At 38.6% G+C, this 23,852-nt stretch overlaps 1 protein-coding gene across 5 annotated transcripts in view; it reads right to left on the bottom strand.

The window, feature by feature from the left end:
* The window catches only part of srgap1a (SLIT-ROBO Rho GTPase activating protein 1a), a 66,065-nt gene that overhangs the window by 4,845 nt on the left and 37,368 nt on the right, over nt 1-23,852 (bottom strand). For 2 of the 5 annotated variants that reach the window (XM_077567919.1, XM_077567920.1), the window contains exons 9-20: nt 22,895-23,092; nt 21,358-21,442; nt 21,186-21,213; nt 20,128-20,233; nt 17,948-18,008; nt 17,342-17,419; nt 17,099-17,233; nt 14,575-14,680; nt 14,198-14,422; nt 13,290-13,369; nt 5,498-5,678; nt 2,729-2,866 (exon numbers count right to left, since the gene is read on the bottom strand). In XM_077567919.1, the coding sequence (XP_077424045.1) occupies nt 2,729-2,866; nt 5,498-5,678; nt 13,290-13,369; nt 14,198-14,422; nt 14,575-14,680; nt 17,099-17,233; nt 17,342-17,419; nt 17,948-18,008; nt 20,128-20,233; nt 21,186-21,213; nt 21,358-21,442; nt 22,895-23,092 (1,421 nt within the window). The other 3 variants (XM_077567921.1, XM_077567922.1, XM_077567923.1) reach the window with 2 other exon arrangements.

The following is a 23,852-nucleotide window of genomic DNA, read 5'->3' as shown; positions in this document are numbered from 1 at the left end:
GAGTCAGTGACACGATTCAAGGTCACTAAATGCAGCAATGAGGAAGTAGAAGAGCAGCAGAGGCAAAATATACACACGCGCCCAACACATGCTTACAAAATCGCTTGGTTTGTCTCAGTGCAATCAGCACCTCAGGAAATGATGGATATATATATACTATACATGTGATATTATGCACAACACAACCGTGTTTCATATGTGGTTTTGTTGTAGAAAAAAAATAGAAAATCAATACAAACATTTTTTCACCATTAATTTGATCTATAAATGTACAATTCCATTGAAAGAAAAACCCTCATCTTTAAAAGCGGGAAGTCAAAATAAACAACTGAGATAATGTGGTTGCATAAGTGTACACACCCTCTATTAACTGGGTATGTGGCTATTAAATCATACAAAACAAAACATTTAAACACATGTAAAATGGAAGTCGGCACACACCTAAATATCCAAATACCCTGAATATCGTTGAGTTGTTCTACAAACCCAATTCCCAAAAAGTTGGGACACTATACAAATTCTGAATAAAAATTGAATGCCATTATGTGGAAGTGCCCAATTTTAATATTTTATTCAGAATTATAGAGAACAGGTCAAAAGTTTAAACTGAGAAAATTTATAATTTTAAGGGAAAACTGTTGATTTTAAATTCCATGGTGTCAACAAATCTCAAAAAAGTGGGGACAAGGTCATTTTCACCACTGTGTGGCATCCCCTCTTCTTCTTACAACAGTCCGCAAACATCCGGGGATCGAGGAGACAAGTTTCTCGAGTTTAGAAATAGGAATGCTGTCCCATTCTGTTTTTTATACTCCAATCAAGTTGTCAATGGACCTCATTAGTGGTAACTGGTCTTCCAGCTGTTTTTTTTTTTTTAAAAGTGCAATTTACTTTTCCAGCCCATTACCTACCTGTCCCAACTATTTTGAGATTTGTTGGCACCATGAAATTTACAATCAACATATTTTTTTCCTTAAAATGATTCATTTTCTCAGTTTAAACTTTTGACCTGTCATCTATGTTCGTTTCTGAACAAAATATTGAAATTTGGCACTTCCACATAATTGCATTCAGTTTTTTTCCCACAATTTGTATAGCATCCCAACTTTTTGGGAATTGGGGTTGTGGTAGGCTTTTCTTGACATGTCTTTTTTTTTTTCAAGCAGAAGCTTGAGGGTTTTTGTGTTAACACTGACTTAGTGTTCAAAAAGTTCAGTCTTTGTTTTTCTATTTCCTACATGCATTTGGGAGATTCAAATTTTTATTTGTTTTTGTTTTTTCTTTGTAAGATGAGGCTGACATTTCACATGCACACACACAACATCCAATTCTTGGTAATGTCCCTGTTGTGCCATACTTTCTATTTGATGAGGACTTTCTTCACTATTTTCATGGTGTATTTAGTGCCTTGAATATTCTTTTCCTGTACGATACATTTTGAACAATGAAATATCTGATTTCATCATGATTTGTGCTGTAAGGTGTAACTACAAAAATGTCGTAAAGACAAACTAGAACATCCAATATTTATTTGAGGTTAATCAGAATCACCTTAAATGGGGGCATGATGTGTGCTGATCCCATTTAATGAGTTTGAATGCGATTGATTATCTCTGAACACAACCACATCTACCGTTATAAGAGGGTGACCACACTTGTGCAACAACAGTGTTTATTTTTACTCACTATTTCTATAATACAGTATATATATATATATTACACGGGCAAATAAATAAATAAAATACAAATGACAGTTTGCATGTTCTCCCCGTGCTTGCGTGGGTTTTCTCCGGGTACTCCGGTTTCCTCCCACATTCCAAAAACATGCATGGCAGGTTGATTGGACACTCCAAATTGTCCATAGGTGTGATTGTGAGTATGATTGTTCGTCTCTGTGTGCCCTGCAATTGACTGGCAACCAGTTCAGGGTGTACCCCGCCTACTGCCCGAAGCCAGCTGGGATAGGCTCCAGCAACCCCCGCGACCCTTGTGAGGACAAGCGGTAAAGAAAATGGATGGATGGATGGAATACAAATGACTATGCGGCTAACACATCAGTCGTATCTACCTATACTTCATATCTATGGAACCAGAAAATTGAAGTGCTTCGGTGGGACGCAAACACCTATTTTTGCACAATTTGCACAAAATCACGCTTTTAAAAAGGCTTCTATTTGTTTTTTGTTTTTTTAACTTCAGTCAAAATTTCTATTTTGGCAACTGAACCAAACTCTGACATATCTGCCTGTGCAATGTGTGTACTGGCAATGTGTGCACTGACAAAGTTTGCTTATTTTGTGAAACACAAACTGTGTTAATATCTTAAAAGCATTAATTTATTTGTAATTAAAGCTACTGAAGGCAGAAAATTCCATTTCGAATCGCTACTGACACCGAAAAATGAAACTGCACACACCCTTCTTCACGTACACAATGAGCACATGACGTCACATCCGCACACAGAGGGCGGGAAAGTCAAAACCAAATCCAATCTGAAAATTATTGACCAGAGGCATGCAGGAGTACCCATTGTGAACATCAAAGCTGCTAATTTGAAGATGTTTGAGTCATAAATGGTCAAATAAAAAGGCTATTGTGAAGATATTTTGGGCAAATTGTTACAAAGAGCAGCATTAATTAATCATAATGTGAAAGTCCCACCCTAGATGGAATATTTCTCTTGAAAAGACAGTGTTCAGTATTCCTGGCACACAATTCATCTACCCACCTGGTGATAAAGGCCTCAGAGATCCTGGTGTCAGTGGGTGAACTGATGTCTTTTCCTGAGCATTTATCCTCCCCAGCATGGCCGCTGCTGGCCTCGCTGTCAGCCTTCTGGCTCAGCGTGTCCGAGAAGTTGTCATCTCTAGGACAGAGACATGGCAACATTCAGAAACAGAACACAGTCAGCATCTGTCTTAGCCTCTCAAAGGCTGATATTCACCAGTCACATTTCTGTGCCTTTCAGTATGTCTGATGACTCACTGCATACATTCACACACAAGCCAATTGAATGGGGTTCACAAAGCTATGCTTCTCGAGTGCAGCCGGTGGCTCTCCATGCTGTGCATCAGCCTATAGACAATACACAGTAAATAGCACATTGCAAGGAAGTCAGCACACCCTGAGAGCAGAAGCATTAGAGGACATAACCTGGCCTGAAGTGTCTCTGCAATGCATGTTTTATTACGGGCATCTTTATGGAACATGGAGAGACCGCAATCGGGTCTGCGCTTGCACTGCTCAGTTTGTGAACAGAACAGGATGTGACGCATGCTGCGACCACCAGCAGTAAATCCTCTTGCTCTTTCATTAAGCAAGAAGACATCAGCAGTGACCCTTCAGGTGATTTATGGATAGAAGCACCGTGGCTGGACATGAGCAAAGGAGGAATTTTGTGGGCAAGCTATTAAGGGTTTGGCATGATTATGCATCTTAACAAGACATTGAGCATTAGGTACGAGCAGTCACCATGGCAGATGGTATACAGTACTTGTTAGGGCAAGCATGAGGTTTATCATATTACTAATACCTCTTGTGTTAAAAGTGCTGCCTTTACCACAGCTTTACAATAATGCACAGTTTTACCACAATCAGTTTTTTGTTAATAATGTGCAGTGTACAACTTAATTGTATAAGAATGAGTGATGTTTTATACAATAATCTCATTCACCTTTACATGGGAGTCCCCCCCTAACCCCAGCATACAAGTACAGTCCTGGCCTGTAAATCCTAATGTCTTACATTATTCTCTAAAAACCAGACAGAGCAGAACAAAATAAAATATGGTGCACTTCAAGGTTTTCATGTAGGACCAATACATTTAAATATTTAAATTGTATTTTTAATTTGTCACGACAGTTACTAAAGCACAGTCCAGCACAAACTACTGCCACCCACGACTTCTTCTGACTTTGTTGACGGCTGCTGCATTTAATTAAATTATTTATGAATATAAAACATGTTGGTTATACATTTGTCAACGAAGACTTTACAAGTAAGCAAGCAGTAGTGGCAAATATGTCATACAGACGCTCCCCTACTTACGAACATTCGAGTTGCGAACAACGGTACATACGAACATTTCTGCGCGTACAGTATGTCGAAAAATGTTTGGAAAGAAATGCTGTAAGTTAGATTTTGTATTGCGCGTAGTGCTTCTTTCCGCCGCTAATACTGACGCTTGGCGCTGTGAGAGCTCATTGGAGGCTGAGCAACGTGGCGAGGAGGAGGAGGAGGAAGAAAACGCCGGTCCCCATGAAGCAGGAAATAACTTTTGAAGCCGATTCCAGCGACGACGAAGAATCTCTCATGATATAAAATCCTCCTCTTCCTCCCCCTCCATCATCTCCTTAAGCATCGAGTACATCTTCCAAAAGTAAGTTAAACTTCATTTTATTTATCTTATTACGTACATGTACATACTGTGTGTGTGTCTCTCGCTCTCTCTCTCTAACATACGTAGTACAGTACAGTACTGTACGTATTTTCTCCATTTTCTTAAGTTTTTTTCAGTACAAACCAATGCAGGTTACTTGTACAAGCCTTAAACATACTTATATAAACCTTCAATATACTTATATAGGCTTTAAACATAAATTATAATACAAAATATAGCACTGAAGCAACTTACGAACAAATTCACCTTACGAACGATCGTCCGGAACGTAACTTGTTCGTAAGGTGGGGAGCGTCTGTATATGATTCCAATCATTATTGTCATTGCAAAGTGCTGAAAGGAACTTAACAGATATTTAATAAATACAAATAATAAAATAAGTCAATATACATGTTCATAGAAGTAAGTGCATGCATAAGTGTAGCGTCCAGGTACTTTGCCTTGTACTTATTGAGTTGATCAAAAGACAGTCAAATTCTGGAGTTTTTCTCCTTAGTGAAGCCGTGTTTCCACTTGACCGAGTCACACTTAGTCACCTTGATACACAGTGGAACCTTGATTTAATGGACTGATTGGGGGAAAGGACTCGTATGTTAGATTGTCCATTACATAGAATGACTTTTATTCATGGCCGAAAAACACCTAATAAGATGCACAGTTCTTGTTTTGTAGGGTTTGTTTTGGAGCCTAAAAAATGTCCAATACAATACAAAATTATTGCAAATAAATATTTATGAAAACAGTTGAAACTGCTTGAATTTTTTTTGCTTTGCTGGTGCTTGGGGCGAGGACAATGGCGTGCATCGTGTTTATGATCGAGCCACAATGTTAGCGCTTGCTTTTTTTCACCACCGTTACGATTAGCTGCCATAGATAAAGTCTTGACAGAAAAACAAAAACAAACTGGGACTATCAAATTGAGGTTCAACTGTACAGATGTTTTTTTTTTCTTTTTTTTAAATAAAGAACTTACATTCTCTTTAAATTGAGGAAATGGTCATAATGTTGTTACCAGTCACCGTTTTAAATTACCTAAAAATGTACACAGCAATGTATAACATAATGGTTCAACATGTCCGTTTATTCGAGCTCACTCACATGTCCTGGACCACAATATATTGGTGTGGCACCAGGCCGTCGATGCCGTTGTGCCGCCCTTCCCACCAGTCTTCTGACGCCCGCTGGTAGAGCAGCAGCGAGGCACCCTTCTTGAAGGACAACTCTCTGGAAGAGCGTCCGACGTAATCAAACTTGGCAATGGCTTCAATAGGCTCACCCTCTGTCAACAGAGAGGATTAGACAGGTCAGACACATTATGTCAAGTGTGACAGACATCCGGAAGATTAAACTTGAACAAAAAAAAACTTCCATATTTCATTTCATGGTAAGAATGCAGTTAAAAACATGTCTCTGATGCAGATGTTCGTACACGTGGATGCTCAAGTGTGACAGCTGGTGCACGTGGAGTTAACGTGAGCTGATTGCGTGAGCCAATTGGTTATTTTAGCTTGACAACACAGCACAGGGCCTGAGGAAGTAACACACTGTATTTATAGAAGCTGGTGAGAAGAGATCTAAATTACTCCGGGGGGATTTTAGTAAGTATGTGGATCATTAGATTGAGCTGATAACTGTACAGGTGGACCTCTGGATCACTGACAGGGGAAATAAACATGGGCAATAAATTTCTATGGTACGTTAGTGCACCTCAGATAATTCATTTTAATGACTGTGCTCTCCTGCTTTAATGCACTGAAATGCTTGAAATCTCAAAAGTAAACTCCAGAATACTTTTTAGGGCCCGAGCAGCAACCGCTGCTTTTTCCCCTCATTTTCCCCCCCATTATTATTGTCACGAACAATGAATCGGAAGTTTAAACATGCATGAAAAGTCACCTAACTTTGCACACTCATCGTTCCTGGTGACATTTTTTAATGTTGTCAAACGATTAAAAGATAAAAATAAAAAAAAAGACTCTTGAGTGCCCCTTTACAGAAGTTTAACAGAGCTCTATCCCGGTAAGTTTTATGAGGGCTATCACAATTGAGAGAAAAATGGAGCACCCTTAGATGTAAAAAAAAAAAAAAAAAAAAGTCATACCGTAGTTTTGGCCAATTTTTGCACATTTATAGGAGGATCCTGTGTGACGTATTGTTTATGTTTCGTGCGTTGCATCACGGGATACTGTGTGGCAAGAAACAGCGTGTTTTACATGTACTTCGATGGTTTCGCACATTTGGAGGAGGATTAAGAGAAGCAGATGGTTCATTCTTGTTGTGCCATCAATTGTATGGCCCCGTCGGGGACCTGATGAAAAGTTTTATTGCATTCCCACCGAAAAAGGGGGCGCAAAAAAGGAAAGAAATGGCTGCGAGTGTTCAGGAGGGTATAACTTGACGCTCAAAGCCTGGATTTCGGCTGATGCTGACAGGGTTTGTGAGGCTCACTTTATTACCGGTAAGTACTTGTGACTATAAATTTTTTACTTGGAGAGGATTTAAAAATAATAATAAATCGAGTTTGCGCAGTATAAAATCCGCTGAGTCATACTGTTTTCGCAGTCGGGTGTTCCAAAGCACGATCGACAGCCACCCTGACTTGTTCCTTGCTTTGAAATGGGCTATCCTGGATCGCTTAACGTGATGGCTACAGAACAGGCCATCCAGCGTTACGAACAGAGGATCAAAAGGCAAGGAGTATCAGAATTGTGTTATAGATTCCTATAAATGAGACAACATATATTTTTTGTGCCTAGTTTTATATTTGAGTGACCACATCTTGTTCATCTCTTTGGAATAAACAGGGATGTGATTTGACCAAAGTGAAATTATCTGAAAATTTAGCCGGGGGTCTGGGGACCGCTGGCACCCAGCTAGGTCCAGGGCAGTGCCCTGGTGGGGGGACAAGGCCGGAGCTCATGGGTTTTCCGTGTTTTTAAGTACTTTCAATGCACTCACATGACAAAGAAATAGACAAAACAACAGCATAAATTTTCAATGTATATTGAACTATCCCATATAAAATGGCAGTTTTAGTCAACTCAAAATCAGTCACATTCAAAAACATTGGACTGCCTTTGCTTTTAAAAACTATCACTGAGAATATCATCATAGCTAACTAATGTGATTACTAAGTTAACACATAAATAATGTTGAAGATTTCAAATTTCATGAACAAATAATTGTATCATGACCAAATGAAAAGTAACTCATATTAGAGCATACCACAAATGTCTTTGTTATAGCAGAAGATGTTATCTGTCGGAGTCATGTGCATACACAATGAACTACAAAAAACAAAACAAAAAAAAAATCGGAATTTTTTTTTTGGGGGGGAGATAAAAAAAGCGGAATTCTGCGAATTAGTGGAAAAATCACATCCCTGAATAAATATTGTGCATCCGTGTTTTGATACCTGCCAGCCTGACTTGTGTACGCAGTCCTATCCTGACAGCTGCATTAAAGGTGCTCCAATGCTACGTAACATGACTGCCTGTTTCTTCAAGACTTTTGAAAATTTATTTATTTTTGTTGTAAATTCCGATATCCAGTTGTTCACCAGAGACCAGATGCCATTGAAATTCTCACATCACGGGACAAGTGACACTGTACTAAAATCACTGCATTTCCAAAAATAAATAAAGAATAAGGTGTGCTGCTTGTTGACATAATTCCCCCATGGAACTAATGATTGTTAAGTGTGTTGGGAGAGTTGGTTTTGGGGTGACGTACTTCCACGAACTTACTGTAATGCGAGACCTCTCCTGCACCTTGTTTCCTCTGGCACCACAAAGGACACTTATCAATGAAGAATAATTACACAGCTTTGCCCAGAGCTTTACATTAAATAAGAGTAAATGTTCCCAAAGCAGATGTCTGTGTGGTCAGGAAACAATAAGTTGGACCAACGTTTATCATCATACCACATCTCATATGGGCTTTGAATAATTTCAATTTTGTCGCCAATAAATATATTATGTTTCTCCCACTAACATCTCAAGACCTGGGACAGTAACAGTAAATTTGAGTTGTCCAAGCGTCTTCAAACATAGTTTTTTTTAATCGAATTGGGTTTCAGATGAAAATTTTAGCAAAGTGTTTTATTTCATGATCATTGAATGTTGTTGCCAAGAAAAATGATGCTCATTTGGTTGCTCTAAACATGCTTGGCAACTCCTAAAACTTTAGGGAAACATCAGGCCCGGAGATAAATGCAATGTTGTTGAGTTATTGTACTTTTTGTTTTGTTTTGTTTTGTTTAAATGGCTCATTATCACCCCCAACAATTTTTTAATAAAGCAGTCCTGGCTATATGTTTCGCCTAGGTTTACAAAAACTGGCATATGTAACAGCCCAAAACCTAGAAAGAGCCTTAACCTAAAACCAAAAAGAAGTCAGCCATAATGGAGAAGAAGTCAGCCATATTTAATTTCCTTTCAATTTTGTCTCATTTGACACTTTTTACATTGGGAGTCAGAATATTTCTTTACAATATTAAGTCATATGTGTGCCTGCAGGTCTAAATACGATACTTGTTTGTAGTTGAAGCATAAATCTAATGTCATACTGTAGCCTCTGCTTAACAGCACACAGAATGCCAGTCAGGGTTTACTTCTTGATTTTTTTCCTGTATCGACCATTGTATATTGAACATTTTATTAAATATATTTTGTATTGATGTTCATCGCATGTTTATCACAACACAAATTGATATTTTACTGTCACCCAGCTTAAACTTTTAGGGATAACTTAACTGCAATCACATTAACAAATTGTTATCACCGTAAGCATTATTGTAATTTTTAAAGGGTGACATTTTAAATTATTTATTTTTCATTATTATTATTATTATTATTATTATTATTATTATTATTATTATTATTATTATTATTATATATTTATTTTAAAATTTTCTGCCTAAACTCACTTTCTTCAAATAGGTTTCGTTTGCTGCTGTTACTGTTTGAGGATAACCACAAACACACAAATGCACCTGCCCGCCATAAAGTCAAAGCAAATAGAACACAACAAATAATACTGAGCTGTTGACTTGCTCACTTGTACACTTGCTGGTGGACCTGTCCTGAAAGTCTCTGTCATTAAGTGTTGGTTCGTGTCTAAATCTCTAAGCCAATGTGCACTACAGCAACACAGTCTAAAAATAGAATCTTTGTTCCTCCCTGCCCTCCTCCCACTCACTTCAAGTCAGACGTGTGGTCCCCCTGGACAGATGCAGCCTTACCAAAACACACATCCTCTATAAACTGCTAGAAAAAGAGTGAATGGCTGGAGAGAAAAAATGACGTTTGGGTATTATTACAGTAAGCCTGCGAGTGATTTTCTGTGTAGAGTGGAGGTTACTTAATTTCTAAATGTGTACTTTTCAATCTCATTGATTGTTTATTGTACCACTACTCCTCAACCCTGAGCCCTTTATTAAAAGCCTCTTGCCTCAATGAGTTGTCGAGAAAGACGCAATAGATGTGACGTGGCTTCAATGAATTGTGACAAGAAGGAATTTACTGTCTGAATTAATTGGGCTGAGCTACAGCGGACGGACATGCTGTTAATAAAGCTGACCCTCATCGGCATATGGGATTTTTCTTCCTACTGCTCTCACTAATGTACAGTAGCAGTTTTCTCTTTTTAAGAGTCAGTTAGAGTGGGACTGAGACCACTAAACTTCAGCATATTCTATTCAATCACACTTGATTAAGAGTTATTCTAATTTCAATGAAATCTTACTCATAATAAATAACACAGAAAGAACTACCGTAATTGTTCCAGGCAAGAACTGTGCCTCTACAGCTGTGAGTCTCAAAGTATTTTCTGTTACACCCTCCTCCCCCAGGAAAAAGAAAACTTATTGAGAACCCTTTTGGAACACACAAACACACCTTGGCTCTCGCCGTGACTGAAATATTTTTGTCTAAAAAATTGCTATAACTTAAAGTAAATATTTACAAAACATTATGCCCTTATTAACCAGAAAGAAAACAAAAAAAGAAAGAAATATTGATAAATTTCCAACAAATAACTACTTCTTTGTCTCAACCTTTCTTTTCATGCATGCTAAATAATTTTCCTGATGTTTTTTTCACTTCACTTCCTATCTCCTGCTTTGTTCTATGTGTGCACATGGCCAGTGCAAAAAAAGAAAAGAAAAGAAAAGGCACCATTGCCACCTACTGCAGTGAATGTGCAATTACACTTTATTCTAGTACAGCAAGAAAGCATGTTCACTAGGGTCACACACTCTGGCATTACCCCACTATTAGAAGGACTGCGCTACAGGCTCAAATGTATGAAAGATTTCAGTAAAATTTTAATATTCTTGACATCTAGCACGAAGATAATTAAACCACTGTATAAACAAATACAATTAAAATAAATCAAAATGATCTGGTAGTGAAATAGAAAAAACAAAAAGTCAGTCATCATAAAATTCATCCATCCATCCATTATATGAATCGCTTAATTAACTTGTTAATATAATGATATTATTACAATTAATTATAATTAAATAATTATTATTAATCAGATTATTACAGTAATGATATTGCTCATATTGACTAGGTAGCCAGACACTTATCGTTGTCACATTAAGTACTATTTCCAGTTCTGTGGCTATCATCACCCAACCCTTTTCTTCTTTCTCGAACTGGCGTGTATCAGTTTTGCACGGCAAATAATGGGATTGAAAAAATAAACACCGGTAAATAAAAGTAATGAAATGAAGAATATATTACTCAAGCAAAATTACCCACCAAAAAGTACAGAAAATTTGGCAAGATTAGAGAAGTAAACATAAGTAGCCTTAAAATTATTTAATATTTTATAACAAACTTTTAATTTATTTTATTTAGTTTATAACTAGGAATGAAATCTCACAAAGTGAAAAAGCAAGAGAAATTATTTCTCTTACACAAAAATTGCTAGGTGACAAGAATTATCTTGGCATACAAGGAACCTGCATATTTTCTTTTAATTTGAGATATTTAAACTTGGTTAACAAGTTTTTTGCAGTGTGTGGTAGCACTACTAAGTTGAAGATGAAGAAGTGCTAAAATGCCTCTCTGTAAAATAGAATACTGCCCTTCAACATGTCCAATCCAATAAAACTTTTGCCTGTGCGTACATCTGACAACAAGGACATCATGGTGTCCTCCTACAACGTGATATATAATCAATGGGCCAGTTTGTTCAACTTCGACCTTGTGGCAAAATCATCAGCCACTACAATGTATTGATGGTGTGGAAGATGCAACACTAATAATGTCACTGGATGTAAGTTACTGAACACCATGTTATATCATCCATTTACGGTCCTTCTCTCCATTTCATTCCAGTAAGATATGATAAAAGGTGAGAATCCTATTACTCCACTTCTCGTATGACTGGTCCAGTGTGACCCCAGCATGTCCACATCATCTATTTTAGCAGATGAGCTCCAACACACTACAGCAGGAAGGTTTGTCAATACGAGGGGATTCCAAGACAGCTACTATACACAAGATGATGACAGTATAGTATTTCCTTCGTTTCCTGTTCCTCAAAATGATCGACTGGGTAGCTTAATGGAATTTTCCCCCCAATGCACAGTTTTTACATTACAGTATTACAGAATCATGACTATAGACTTCAAGAGGAATATGCTCACAGAGAGAATGTTTCTAGAGAGCAATTATCTATTCATTATACTGCCTTAATTAAAAAGTCAATTGCTGGCCTTTGTGTACCATTGTGGGAATTCTCCAACACAAATTCTGGCAATTATAATGACCACCATCATCACGTTGAGGAAAATGGGGGGGGGGGGGGGGGTGTCAACGAGGTAACTATTTTGTATTTTTTTATTTAAAAAAAAACGGTTATCGGTGGTATATCCCACACTTATTCATATTATTTTATCCCCACTCCCCATGCAAAGTTATATGAGAAATAGTCTGGGAAACATTGTATGCAGTCTTTTAATATTGCTATTAATATTTTCTTGATCATACTTTTTTACCCCCTGAAGCTGCTGTGTGCCTTCCCTTGGCACCCGCCAGTGGAGGATTGCCTCACACTTTGGAAACCACTAACTAATCAAGAATGATGAAAGAAGCCATCCAAATGAACAATTAAAAACAGATTAATGGCGTCTCCGTCCAGCTTCTTACAACTTCCTAGTTGTCACACATGTAACATATATCACTTTTCAACATATTTGATTGCATTTTTTCTGTCCTATTTCCTGAATGACAACAGCCAGCTCTGGTCTTCATGCCTTAACTAATGCTGTCACTTTTGAATTTGAACCAGACACAGTTTCCGTTTCGCCCCAAGGATCATGTCTGCCCACACATATTGACAGTATCCTATAGTTGAGAGAAACTGTCTAATAGTTGTTAGTTGATCAGCCTTTTAATGGCTACATTAAACTGTGGTTAAAAGATTAAACTGAAATGAAAATGAAATGCTAATAAAACCTGACAGTCCTGACATACACGTTTTATGTTCACTCCTAATAAGAACATTTGTGAAACATGAGCCTAAACTTTCAAACAAAGAGTTTGTCTGTGAAGGGGCTCAATTGACAAAAATGGAGAGAAAAAAGGGATACTGACGCGGCCTCTAGACCCCCCCGAAACATTAGAATACTAATAGTCGTCCATTCTTTTAAGCCCAGTACACTGGACCTTCAAGGTTACTGCATTTAACAGGCTGAAAGACGGGATTAGCTGCAGTGAGCTGGGTTTAACCCTCACAAACCCACTGAGGAAAACACATGTGATATGACATGACAGTAATAGTATGAATATGGTGTTTTGCTTCATAGAATGGCTAAGAAAAAAACGTTGACAATGAGTTGTGTAATATTAAATTCAGCATCTACGTCTTTACTCACCATCCTCACTGGTGTGTGTCTCTGTGCCTCCCTCATTGTCAACCTCCACCAGCACTCCATGCTCACTGTAGGGACTTTCACTGTGGGGGAACACAGACAAACAGGCAGTCATGTATTTATCCTACAAAGGAGACTATTGCTTCTTCGGACAGCTGGAAAGAAAGAAGGCTTGCACTCAAGTAAAAACAGTGGTTATTATACTGTAGGTATTCTACGTGGATTAGTTCCTCTGTCTGCAATTTGGCCTCCTTTTCCCAAATGGTCTCGCTCTGACATCATGGGAGAGCTGAACACATCTCTGTAGAACAGATTACCCCCGACCGTCAACCAACCACCTCTTATTTTATAAGAAGGGATGCAGCCAAGAGTGCAAATCTCCCAAGGGATTCATGTGTGGTCGTGCTGAGATGGGTGATTAGCTCTAGCCAGGGATAAAACCGTGCCAGCTTGTGGTGAAGCGCAGGACGCAACCAAAGAGAAGGAAAAACAGAGGGTGACAAATAAAGACTCTAGTTTCAGTGAGTCTTATATTTACAATACCACTCAAATATATTACTTTGGTTCACTTAATCACAGATTAGCTCTATCCTCTTGTACAACAGTGATTGTTTCAAGCAACCATATTCACCCAAGAAGGGTTCAAGTAAAAAAAAAAAAAAAAATCTTAAAAAATGCTGCATACCAGTGTTTAATCCATAGCAAAATTAGCAATTAGCAATAACTAAATAAAAAAAATAATAAGAAAAACAATGTCTATAAGATCATTTAGAGAATGTGTGACATTGTGATTTCTGATTTGTGCATGGAAATCTTCAACTTGACTAAGACACCAGTAAAACTGCAGTAGCAAGGCAAGGAAAAGTGTTTTTGTTGGAAAATCCATTAATAATAGTTTTAGTCATAATTACCAATAATCTCCTCCTGCCATGCACTTTTCATAGATTGGCCCATCCAGTTCTTTGGCATCAGGAAAGATTGTCTCATTGTGAATGATGATGGTCTTGATGATCTCGTTGACGTGGGCCTGGCAGGAGACCTGGTCCTGGCTCTCCGGTGTGGGCATGAGTGTAGGCCCAAAGCAAATGGCCAAGTTGTATGGATCCATCATGTTCTCATCACTATACTGAGACAGACTGTGGAAAAAGGTAGATAAATATATTTGTGTGCCATTTTAGGCAGACTGCAAATAGTAGCTGCGGACAGAAATAAAGAAATGTTTTCTTGAATCTAAGTTCTGCATGGGAGGATTTTCTGATTATTGCCCACCCCCCCAAAAAAAACTTACTGGTTGAGGAACGCAAAGAGATAGCGCATCACAACAAGGACTGATCTGGGAATGGTCAGGAGGATCTTGCGAATGTACAGCGCTCTGTCGTACAGATTTTCTATTCCTACAGAAATAACAAAGACACAGACTGTCAAATACATATAACAAATATATACAATACGGTTCTTGCATCCTCCTCCTAATAAAACCCATTAAGACCTCATAGATACAGTACAGTAGATATAGGATTGATGGCATGTGAGGCTGTTTGCGGTTCTGCTGGCTGTTAAAAATAGCTTTGTCGCCCTCCAGCCACGTCGTGCCATCTGGGTGGGCACCTCGGATACTTGTGATGCATTACAGCTTTCATGAGCATGAACAACTAAGGTTCTTCGTGGCTCTTTGGTCAAGCAAAAATCTTGAGACGATACATTCTAAACGAAGTTTGCATTTGCAACTACAGCGGGTATCAGAGGTAAGCAGTCCATCACGAGTGACCGTCGGTCCGGCGCCGCCAGATATCTTCAAATGGCAGACCGAGGTTAAAATCTTATGCGGACCCACAGTCAACTGTTAATAAAGACAGTAACGTCTTGTGGCGTTTTTTTTTTCTACTCACAGGCCGCTGTCACAGACTACACACTATATGCAGTACTAACAGGGATGTGATTTGACCAAAGTGAAATTATCTGAAAATTTAGCCGGGGGTCTGGGGGCCGCTGGCACCCAGCTAGGTCCAGGGAGCTCATGGGTTTTCCGTGTTTTTAAGTACTTTCAATGCACTCACATGACAAAGAAATAGACAAAACAACAGCATAAATTTTCAATGTATATTGAACTATCCCATATAAAATGGCAGTTTTAGTCAACTCAAAATCAGTCACATTCAAAAACATTGGACTGCCTTTGCTTTTAAAAACTATCACTGAGAATATCATCATATCTAACTAATGTGATTACTAAGTTAACACATAAATAATGTTGAAGAGTTCAAATTTCATGAACAAATAATTGTATCATGACCAAATGAAAAGTAACTCATATTAGAGCATACCACAAATGTCTTTGTTATAGCAGAAGATGTTATCTGTCGGAGTCATGTGCATACACAATGAACTACTAAAAAAAAATAAAAATAAAATAAATTAAAAAAAAATCTGATTTTTTTTTTGGGGGGGAGGAGATAAAAAAAAAGCGGAATTCCGCGAATTAGCGGAAAAATCACATCCCTGTACTAAAGGTGCATTGTGGAAATGAAAATATTAATGTGAAAGATGTTTCTACATCACGCGTGCTCCACCGATGCACAGATGAGTACAAAGAGCCTTGACTCCGCTTATCAACTTGTATCACCCCGAACACTCCACAGTTTCTTAGGGGTGGGGAGAACTGAGTAGGGTGAGTAGTGGAGGGTGATGTCATGCTCGTCCCCGCGTATATGTAGTGTTGTGTTAGCTAGTGCATGGCACAAGTGGGTTGGAAACTGAAAAAAGCAAGACGAGGCTGGCTTTGAGCTCAGCCCAAACTCCAGCCCGGACTCCAAGAAAACTGAAGAAAAACAAACAAAACAAAAACTAAGTTTATTCGAGCACACATAGAACAAAAGCAAACGCTTGACTGCAGGCTGCAGTTACGCTTTAGGCCAGAGATGTCAGTCGCAAGTAAAAAAATAAAATAAAAAAAAAAACGTCACAAACTCCGCATTGCAGCTTTAATGTAGCTCCAGTTTTGATCACAACAATGACATGAACAATCAAATTGTTTAAGCTGCAGCACTGCTTGTTCAGAAGTTCATCTTATCGGGGTTGAAGGGTTTGTATGTCCCACTGATCCTAAGAGCTATAGTGTCAGGGGCTTTATGCTATTTGTAGGGTCACCTAAGGCAAACGGTTCGTGGTGAAGGACCGGACAAAGCACGGCTTAGATCCCCCCATAATAAATTATATCTAGCGATATACTTTTCCTTGCCCGGACGCATATCACCGTCTGGAGCAAAACCTCCATGGTGCACATTGCACAATAAAATACACAAGTATCTGCAGTGCTTCTAAAAAACAACCAACTGGGTGCACTTGAGTTGAAAAGTTAGCCTGAGGCTCCTCTCAGCAACTCCACAGTGAATAAACTTTTTTTTCCCTCACTTGTGGAACCCTGCTGGTCGCACAGCCCACACTGCAATCACTGTCATGTTGAGCTGGGAAATGTAAACAGGAATCTCCATCACTCAAACTGCACAAGTGTGCTTAAAGTATACCTAGAAACACGACATCACACAAAGGATTACAGCACACGTGACACATGTGACACAGGCTGTTTCTGTGTGAAGTCATCCGCGCAATTAGAGGATTTTATTTTATTTTTTAAAGAAAAGTCCAAACAAGGTGAGCCAGTCACAAGGTAACAAAAATGTGTGACAAAAAATGAATGATTGAACTGAATAATAGAATAAAAGGAACTTATTTAAAAAAGTAAAACAAATAAAATGTGAGTAATGATATATGGTTAGAAAGATCAATGAAATAAAATACACTGGTATACTTACGGATACAGGACAACAGTTCACTGAATCTCTCTTTGGGAAAAAGAGGGTTCTCCAGGCCACGGAAGTAGAGTTTAAGCACGCCTGCCACCGAGTTGATGTCATGATTACTCTCATCGTCTATCAGAGGGTCATTTCCTTTATAATGGACACATTAATAGAGTCAGTTGAAATGTACATTTGATTGTAAATTAAATGTATCATGTTGAAATCATATTTGTTATAAATATTTTGATAAATAAATACCTCTTTCAAAAGAATTTTTAATGTCATTGACTTCCAGCTGGGAACCAGATACCCGAAATATTCCCTGATGTTGGAGGCCTGCTCGAGAGACAAAGACAGATTGTCAGGAAATAGGAACAGAAGGCAAACATATCTTGAGAAGTTAAGAACAGAAAACGATTCTGATGTTCTACAAAGCCACATTCTGTTCTTTATATACCTCCACATTGCTAATGAAAAAATAATAACGTTAGGGAGTACTAAAGTGTCTCTAAACTAGGACTAAGATTTAAACAGGGGGAAAAGGTCAAGGATCAAAATGAGTTCAAATTAGATTTGTCTCTGTGAGGCCTCAATTAGCCCTTTGAAAATGCAGCAGACAACACAGAAAACAATAGTATATCATCTGTAAAGCTTCCAGGGATTATTCATGTCATTTTCAGTAACAAAATTTAGAACCAAGCTGCGTATAGCTCCCTTGTCTCATGCCAAAACACTGCATCGCTGATAGTCATTAAACAACAAACATTATTTGAGAAGTGGGGGTGAGGTCAGGAAAGATGTCAATTTATGGATGTGGTACTTACATTTCATTTCCAAATAAAGGAACAGTAAAAAACAACTCACCATACAAATTTATGTAACGAATGCAGCTTTCAACCACGCGAGGAATGGCTTGCCCAGAATCCTTGAAAAGATTGAAAATATATATTCAGCTAATGTGTGCATAATTTAAGAAAGCAACTGATCCTGGACTTCAGAGACTTAGTATTTCAATGAAATCCAGTATGTGTTTTGATATTTGCACAGTTTAGATACTGATATCATTAGGATTGTTCCATACCACTATTTGTTTTTAGACCAATACTAGTATAAACACTCAAAACTTGAGTAGTTACTGATACAGATATCACTAGTACTTTTAATATACAAAATTTCCTTAAAAAAAACCAATCAGATTATTTAAAAAAAAAAGACCTATACATCCATATAGCATTATTCCTTGAAATTGCATGAATTTAATGGCAATTTTATATTCTTGTAATTCCTAGTTCCTAATCGTAAAACAGCCACAAGAGGGATGTCGATATTTTATATACTAGTGTCTATGATGAGCTAAGTTATAACATTAATGAATCACAAGTGCCATCAACCCCAAAAAAATCCTCTGTCAAAATTCTATGATTTGTTTTTATTTAAATGCCAAAATGTTTTTGTTTTGGATATATAAAAAAAATGCATATACATAATATATATTTGTGGAACAGCGACAGCATACAAACATGCACAACTTTATATTTATATATATATTTATATATATATATATATATATGGGAGGGTTAAGAGAGGAAGTGAGGATTAGTCTACAATTTGATGACGCAGACAGAGTTGACTTCAGCTACAATCAGTGAGTATTACCACTTGCTCGTTTTGTGGAATAATAAAGTCCAACAACTTATATTACTATTACAGGGTAGTTTGTATAAACCTGTGGTTTAATGTTAATTACTTTCAAATTCTAATATAGCTACTTCCGGTCTCTGACAGTATTTACATCAAATGCCAGCCTGAAGTGATGATCATTTGTCATTTAGAAGGCCTCACACATCAGAAGTTAAGTAATTGTATTAAGATACATTTGCTAAATGCACTCAGGAGTGGGCTGCGCTCTTGTTCTGGTTCAGTGCCAGCCACTGCTGAAGATCAGTACTGCACAGGAAAGCAGTACATGCTTTAAAATGATACAGTGGGTCTGTTTATGGCTCCCAAGGGTGAGTACACAGTCCAAAAGGGTCCTTTCCAATAGTGGCTATCAATAATGCAAGTGGGCCATCTGACATCTGAGGGAAAGGTGTGGTGCAGCAGAATTATGTAATAGTATTGTTTTGCAAAGATTACAGGTGACTGATTGGTATTAAGTTAACTTTTCAAAAGATCTTGTACTAAATATTTTAGCCTTTTGTCAATACTCAATTGACATTTTAGCATGTTTTTTTTTGTTGCAAAATATCAACAACAAAAAAGACAAAAGCAAAGTGAGAAGAATCAAATTCCACAGTTTTTGTTTTTCATTTTAGTTTTGCATTTTAGTAATTTCACCTGTAACCAAGTCAAATCTGTCTGAGTCAGATGATACCTATAAGCACAATTATGTGAAATGTTCAGGCATTAGAGAACGCAGGCAAGCAATAGGGGCTCCCCAAGATGCTTCAAGATGTCTACCTGATGACGAGCATGTGAGTTCCGTCGTCCACGGCTACAAACAGGCAATGCGAACGAGAGAGAAAGAAGCAAGACCCAGATTAGAAACACAGCTGCTGCTCACCAAAGCTTTTACCAAGAGTGCACCCTCAACCCACTTTGTGCTGGCAATAAATTAGACCAAAAAGAACTGTATCTAGAACATAATGGCACTAGGTCACCAGTTGTGGCAATGAAAAGAGTGGAGGAAGGCAGCACACCTGATCAGTTTGGTATCCAGTCAGACTGTCACTAATCCTGATCTTTTCACTCGGCTCTCCTCTCTGGAGATGCCAGAGAGGCTCACTGATGTGGCGCTCAGCACTGATTAAAGGGAAACTGACTGAGACAAACATTTAGCCAGTCCAGTGGCATTCCTCTCTTTCAGAAGGCCTTCCAACTTATCAGTGTCACTGCTACAGTTTAGGCGCAGTCAAGTGTTTGCAGGTTAAAGCTAAACTGCACCTTAAACGGCTTGGGGGATTCCCATGAAAATGGCCAGAAAGCTGGAGCAAGAGAGAAAATGAGGAGAAGCAATGTTGAGCGGATAGTATGGTTATCAGTACCTTGATATACGACTCCATGTTTCCATTAAATAACCTAACATTAAAAACAGAGCGGGGTCTAGCCCGCCTGGTGCCAGTGTGGGTTTTGAACAGCCCATTGGGATGTCTAGAATACAAGAAATGCATTAGAAGGAGAAGGCAATGCAATCTTCTTTGGCAATTTTACCCTCCAACAACCATTATGTCCATGAATTATGTTGAATCAGTGATATTATGGAGGGAGATGAGGATAAAACCCATTAAGCAACTTTTTTTTCTTTACAGCCCTGTCTTCTCTCAGCATATGGAGCTATCAAACTCACCAAGGGGATCATATTTATAGGCGTAATAATCAATTAATAACGCTGAGGAACAATTTGAAGAAAAAAAATCTGTTGAGTTAGAATTTTATGCTGATTAAAACAGACTGTCATTCTGATTCCAAAATTGTAGCCAAGTCTTTTTTCAGCATGTTTTTTCTCTTCATCTTAATAAACTAAATTACACTGATTAGCTTTAGTAGTAGTTTAGTAAGAAGATTTGATTACGCCTGGGCTCATTGACACCTATGTGGCAACTTGTTTGTGCAGTCACTATTGAGACAATACGGTGAGAGGTGTGTGCAGTTCCCAATAGGTCAGTACTACACCTGCAAACAGAAAGCTAGCATAGTAGCAATTAAGAGGATTAGCGCTGGCTTTTCTCTTAACCAAGTTGTGACCACAGGCATAACATTTTACAACGTAAGTTCTATTTCATGTTGTGCTGTTTTGTTTTTTTTTTCAAAGTTTGTAACATATACTGTACATATATTTCACATTTTTAAATAAAACATTAATACTATAACTCAAAAACTTGACAAGATAGAGAAAAACTAAGCTCAGTTTCTGATTCCGCACTCAAAAGTTAGATAAAAACAAATGTCAGATTTAACAAAAATGTGTCCCCAGTGCAATTGAGAAGTATTTTGTTGGTGTCTCGTCTTTATTATGTAAGGGTTATCCAAATATTTGCTGACACAACTGAATGAGGCTGTGAATATGTGCTGGTCCTGAAGTATGGTGGGCTTTTTACTTTACCTTGTGGTCATGTAGTCAGCTCTGTGGCCTAAAAAGACAAAAAAAGAAACAAACTGGTTGGTGAGTAGACACGCCATGTTTTGTCTTTGAATGTAGTGCGCATGCACCTCAAGAAGTATATTGCAAGGAATTTCTTGCTATCAAGAGGTCAATAAAGTGAAAGTGACCTTACCTTCACCAAGCGTCCTCTTCAGCAAATCATGTTTGGCCTGCAGTTTGGAGATGAGATTGCTGCCCTCCAGAAACTCACGGAATTTCTGTGGATAATTTCAAGTAATTACAAAGCTGCCTCAAGTACCCGTCATATCACCTACTGTGATATATTTAAGACAGCCAAGGGAAAAGGACACATGCAGAGAAGGTTTTTAAACTTCTTCAAAGCATGTCCATTTTTAGAGCGGAACAAGTCAGTGGAAGGCTTACATCATGGGATTAGTCAGTGATACGGACACCTTTGCCAGATGAGGAGGAAGGATGGGTAAGCCATTCAAATATGTTTAGTCCAAGTTGAGGTAAGATCTGATTTAGGATTGATTTTAATTTAATTTAAATATTTCTATAAAGGATAAAATCGAACATATAGTAATACAGCTTATACTGTAAATACCAAAATACACAGAATGTTCATTTATCAATGGTGATTTATAATCAGTGGTGCACATAAGAATTTTAAAGTGGTTCTCAAATGAGCACCAGTTGTTGTTCCGGGCTCATCCCCCCCCCGACCCACCAACCTCATGGATGAACTTAAAGACGTCCAGCCCACCTGGGCAAAAATCGACCCGCGGGCAAAATTCAGCCCGTTTGCAGTCTCTGCTGCATTTATGAAGTCAAAATAAAATGTCAAGCAAGTGCTGTTCTTGTTTTGATGTACATGTGTCAGCAGTGGGAGCAATCAAAATCAACGACTTGTCTTCAGTGTTGCCAACTTAAAGATAGTCGCTGTATTCACTATACAGTGACTTCTTCAAACATTCTACAAAGTAACAACTATTTCAAAAATAAAAATGATTCGCGCCAGCACCAACTGCGGTCCTCATGTTAGCAACAGTCTTATTTCCTGCACAGTGGAGGAAAGTGAGGAATTTGCCCTGGTTATGATTTGGGAGTCCTAAGAATGTCTAATAGTGGTTTGTGCTCATATTAATGTCAGCTCACATTAAAAATATAGAAAAAAAGACAATGTAGACATGTTTTTTGTGAATGCCGATGAAATAGTGATTTGATTTTTTTGTAGAAATGACATTTAATGTAACTGAATAAACTTTTTTTCTCCAGTTTTTATTGCAAGAACATATACTAGTGCTACACAAGTGGGTGATTATTAAAACAATACAATTTACTGTGCCCCTTCGAATAATTAATAGCCCACCCTTGACTTGCAATATGGGATCGTGTCATCAGCTAGCTGATTAACCACAGTTCTCTAGCGAGACAAGACAAGACAGCTACCACAACTGTTGTTCAAAGCCAGCATGGACCGCATTGCATGGGTACACTTCAAAATAAAAGCCTACCAAATAATACTGTACATAGACATGCCTTAATTGGCTTTTATTCTGAAGTTGGCGGCAGCTGATTTGACTCGGACTGGAAGCTGGCCTGACCATTGTCAAGCTGACTGAGCTGCTTATGTCCACCCCTGTTTATAAGAGTCTTTAATTTGTTTCCCTTTCTTTCTGCTTGCTTAGTGCCACCTCTGCACTCACCATAAAGTAGAACTGCTCGGTCTCCTGCTGGTTAGCCCTCCTCTTCGCAATGCTTGGTTTGCTGAGGTATGTCTCTGACACAGTGGACCTGACAGACTCAGTAGATCTGCTGTGGTGGAAGCACTCTGAGACGTCATAATCCTCGATGGTCACCATGTCCTGAATGGTGGTGAGAGTGGCCTCCGATGTTTTTTTCACCTGTAGATAAGATGAGATAAACAATTTGATGATCGGATTTTCAAGCACATTGTGTCATTACAAACACTAAACCCCTTTCGTGGTAGCTTATGACAAAAAAAAAGTAAGTACTGTAAAAGGAAAAGTAATTTTGTTACATGCACTCAAAGGGTCCAAAGGAGGAAAATAAGATGGTAGAGTCAGCTAAAGACTTAGTAGCATACCCATAATAACTACTTGGGGTCCTTGTCAAAGGAGCTAATAAATGTCTCGGCTGTTCATCCCGGAATTTCTTCGAAGCCGCCAGGAAGTCGTTTTCCTTGGCCTCATCAAACTCCTCCCATGTCCGAGTTTTTGCCTCAGAGACTGCCAAAGCAAGGTTCCGTTTGACCAGCCTGTGCCCATCAGCTGCCTCCGGAGTCCCGCAGGCCAAAAAGGCCTGAAAGGAATCCTCCTTCAGCTTGACATGGGCATCCCTTATTGCAGGTATCCATCGATGGGTTCGGTGATTGCCACCACAACAGGCACTGACCACCTTACGGCCACAACTCTGGTCAGCCACCTCGACAATAGCGGCGCAGAACCTGGTCCACATGGTCCCCTGCCTCCCCCCATATGTGGGTGAGGTTTTGTTGGGAGGTGAGATTTGAAACTCCTTCTAACTTGGAACTCACAACAGACCCTGACAATACGTTTGGGTCTGCCAGGTCGGACCGGCATCTTCCCCCACTATCAAAGTCAAAACATCACCAAGTGGTGATCAGTTGACAGCTCCGCCCCT

This window comes from Vanacampus margaritifer, chromosome 6, assembly GCF_051991255.1.
Source record: "Vanacampus margaritifer isolate UIUO_Vmar chromosome 6, RoL_Vmar_1.0, whole genome shotgun sequence".
Lineage (NCBI taxonomy): Eukaryota > Metazoa > Chordata > Actinopteri > Syngnathiformes > Syngnathidae > Vanacampus > Vanacampus margaritifer.
This window is presented reverse-complemented; position numbering and strand designations above follow the sequence as displayed.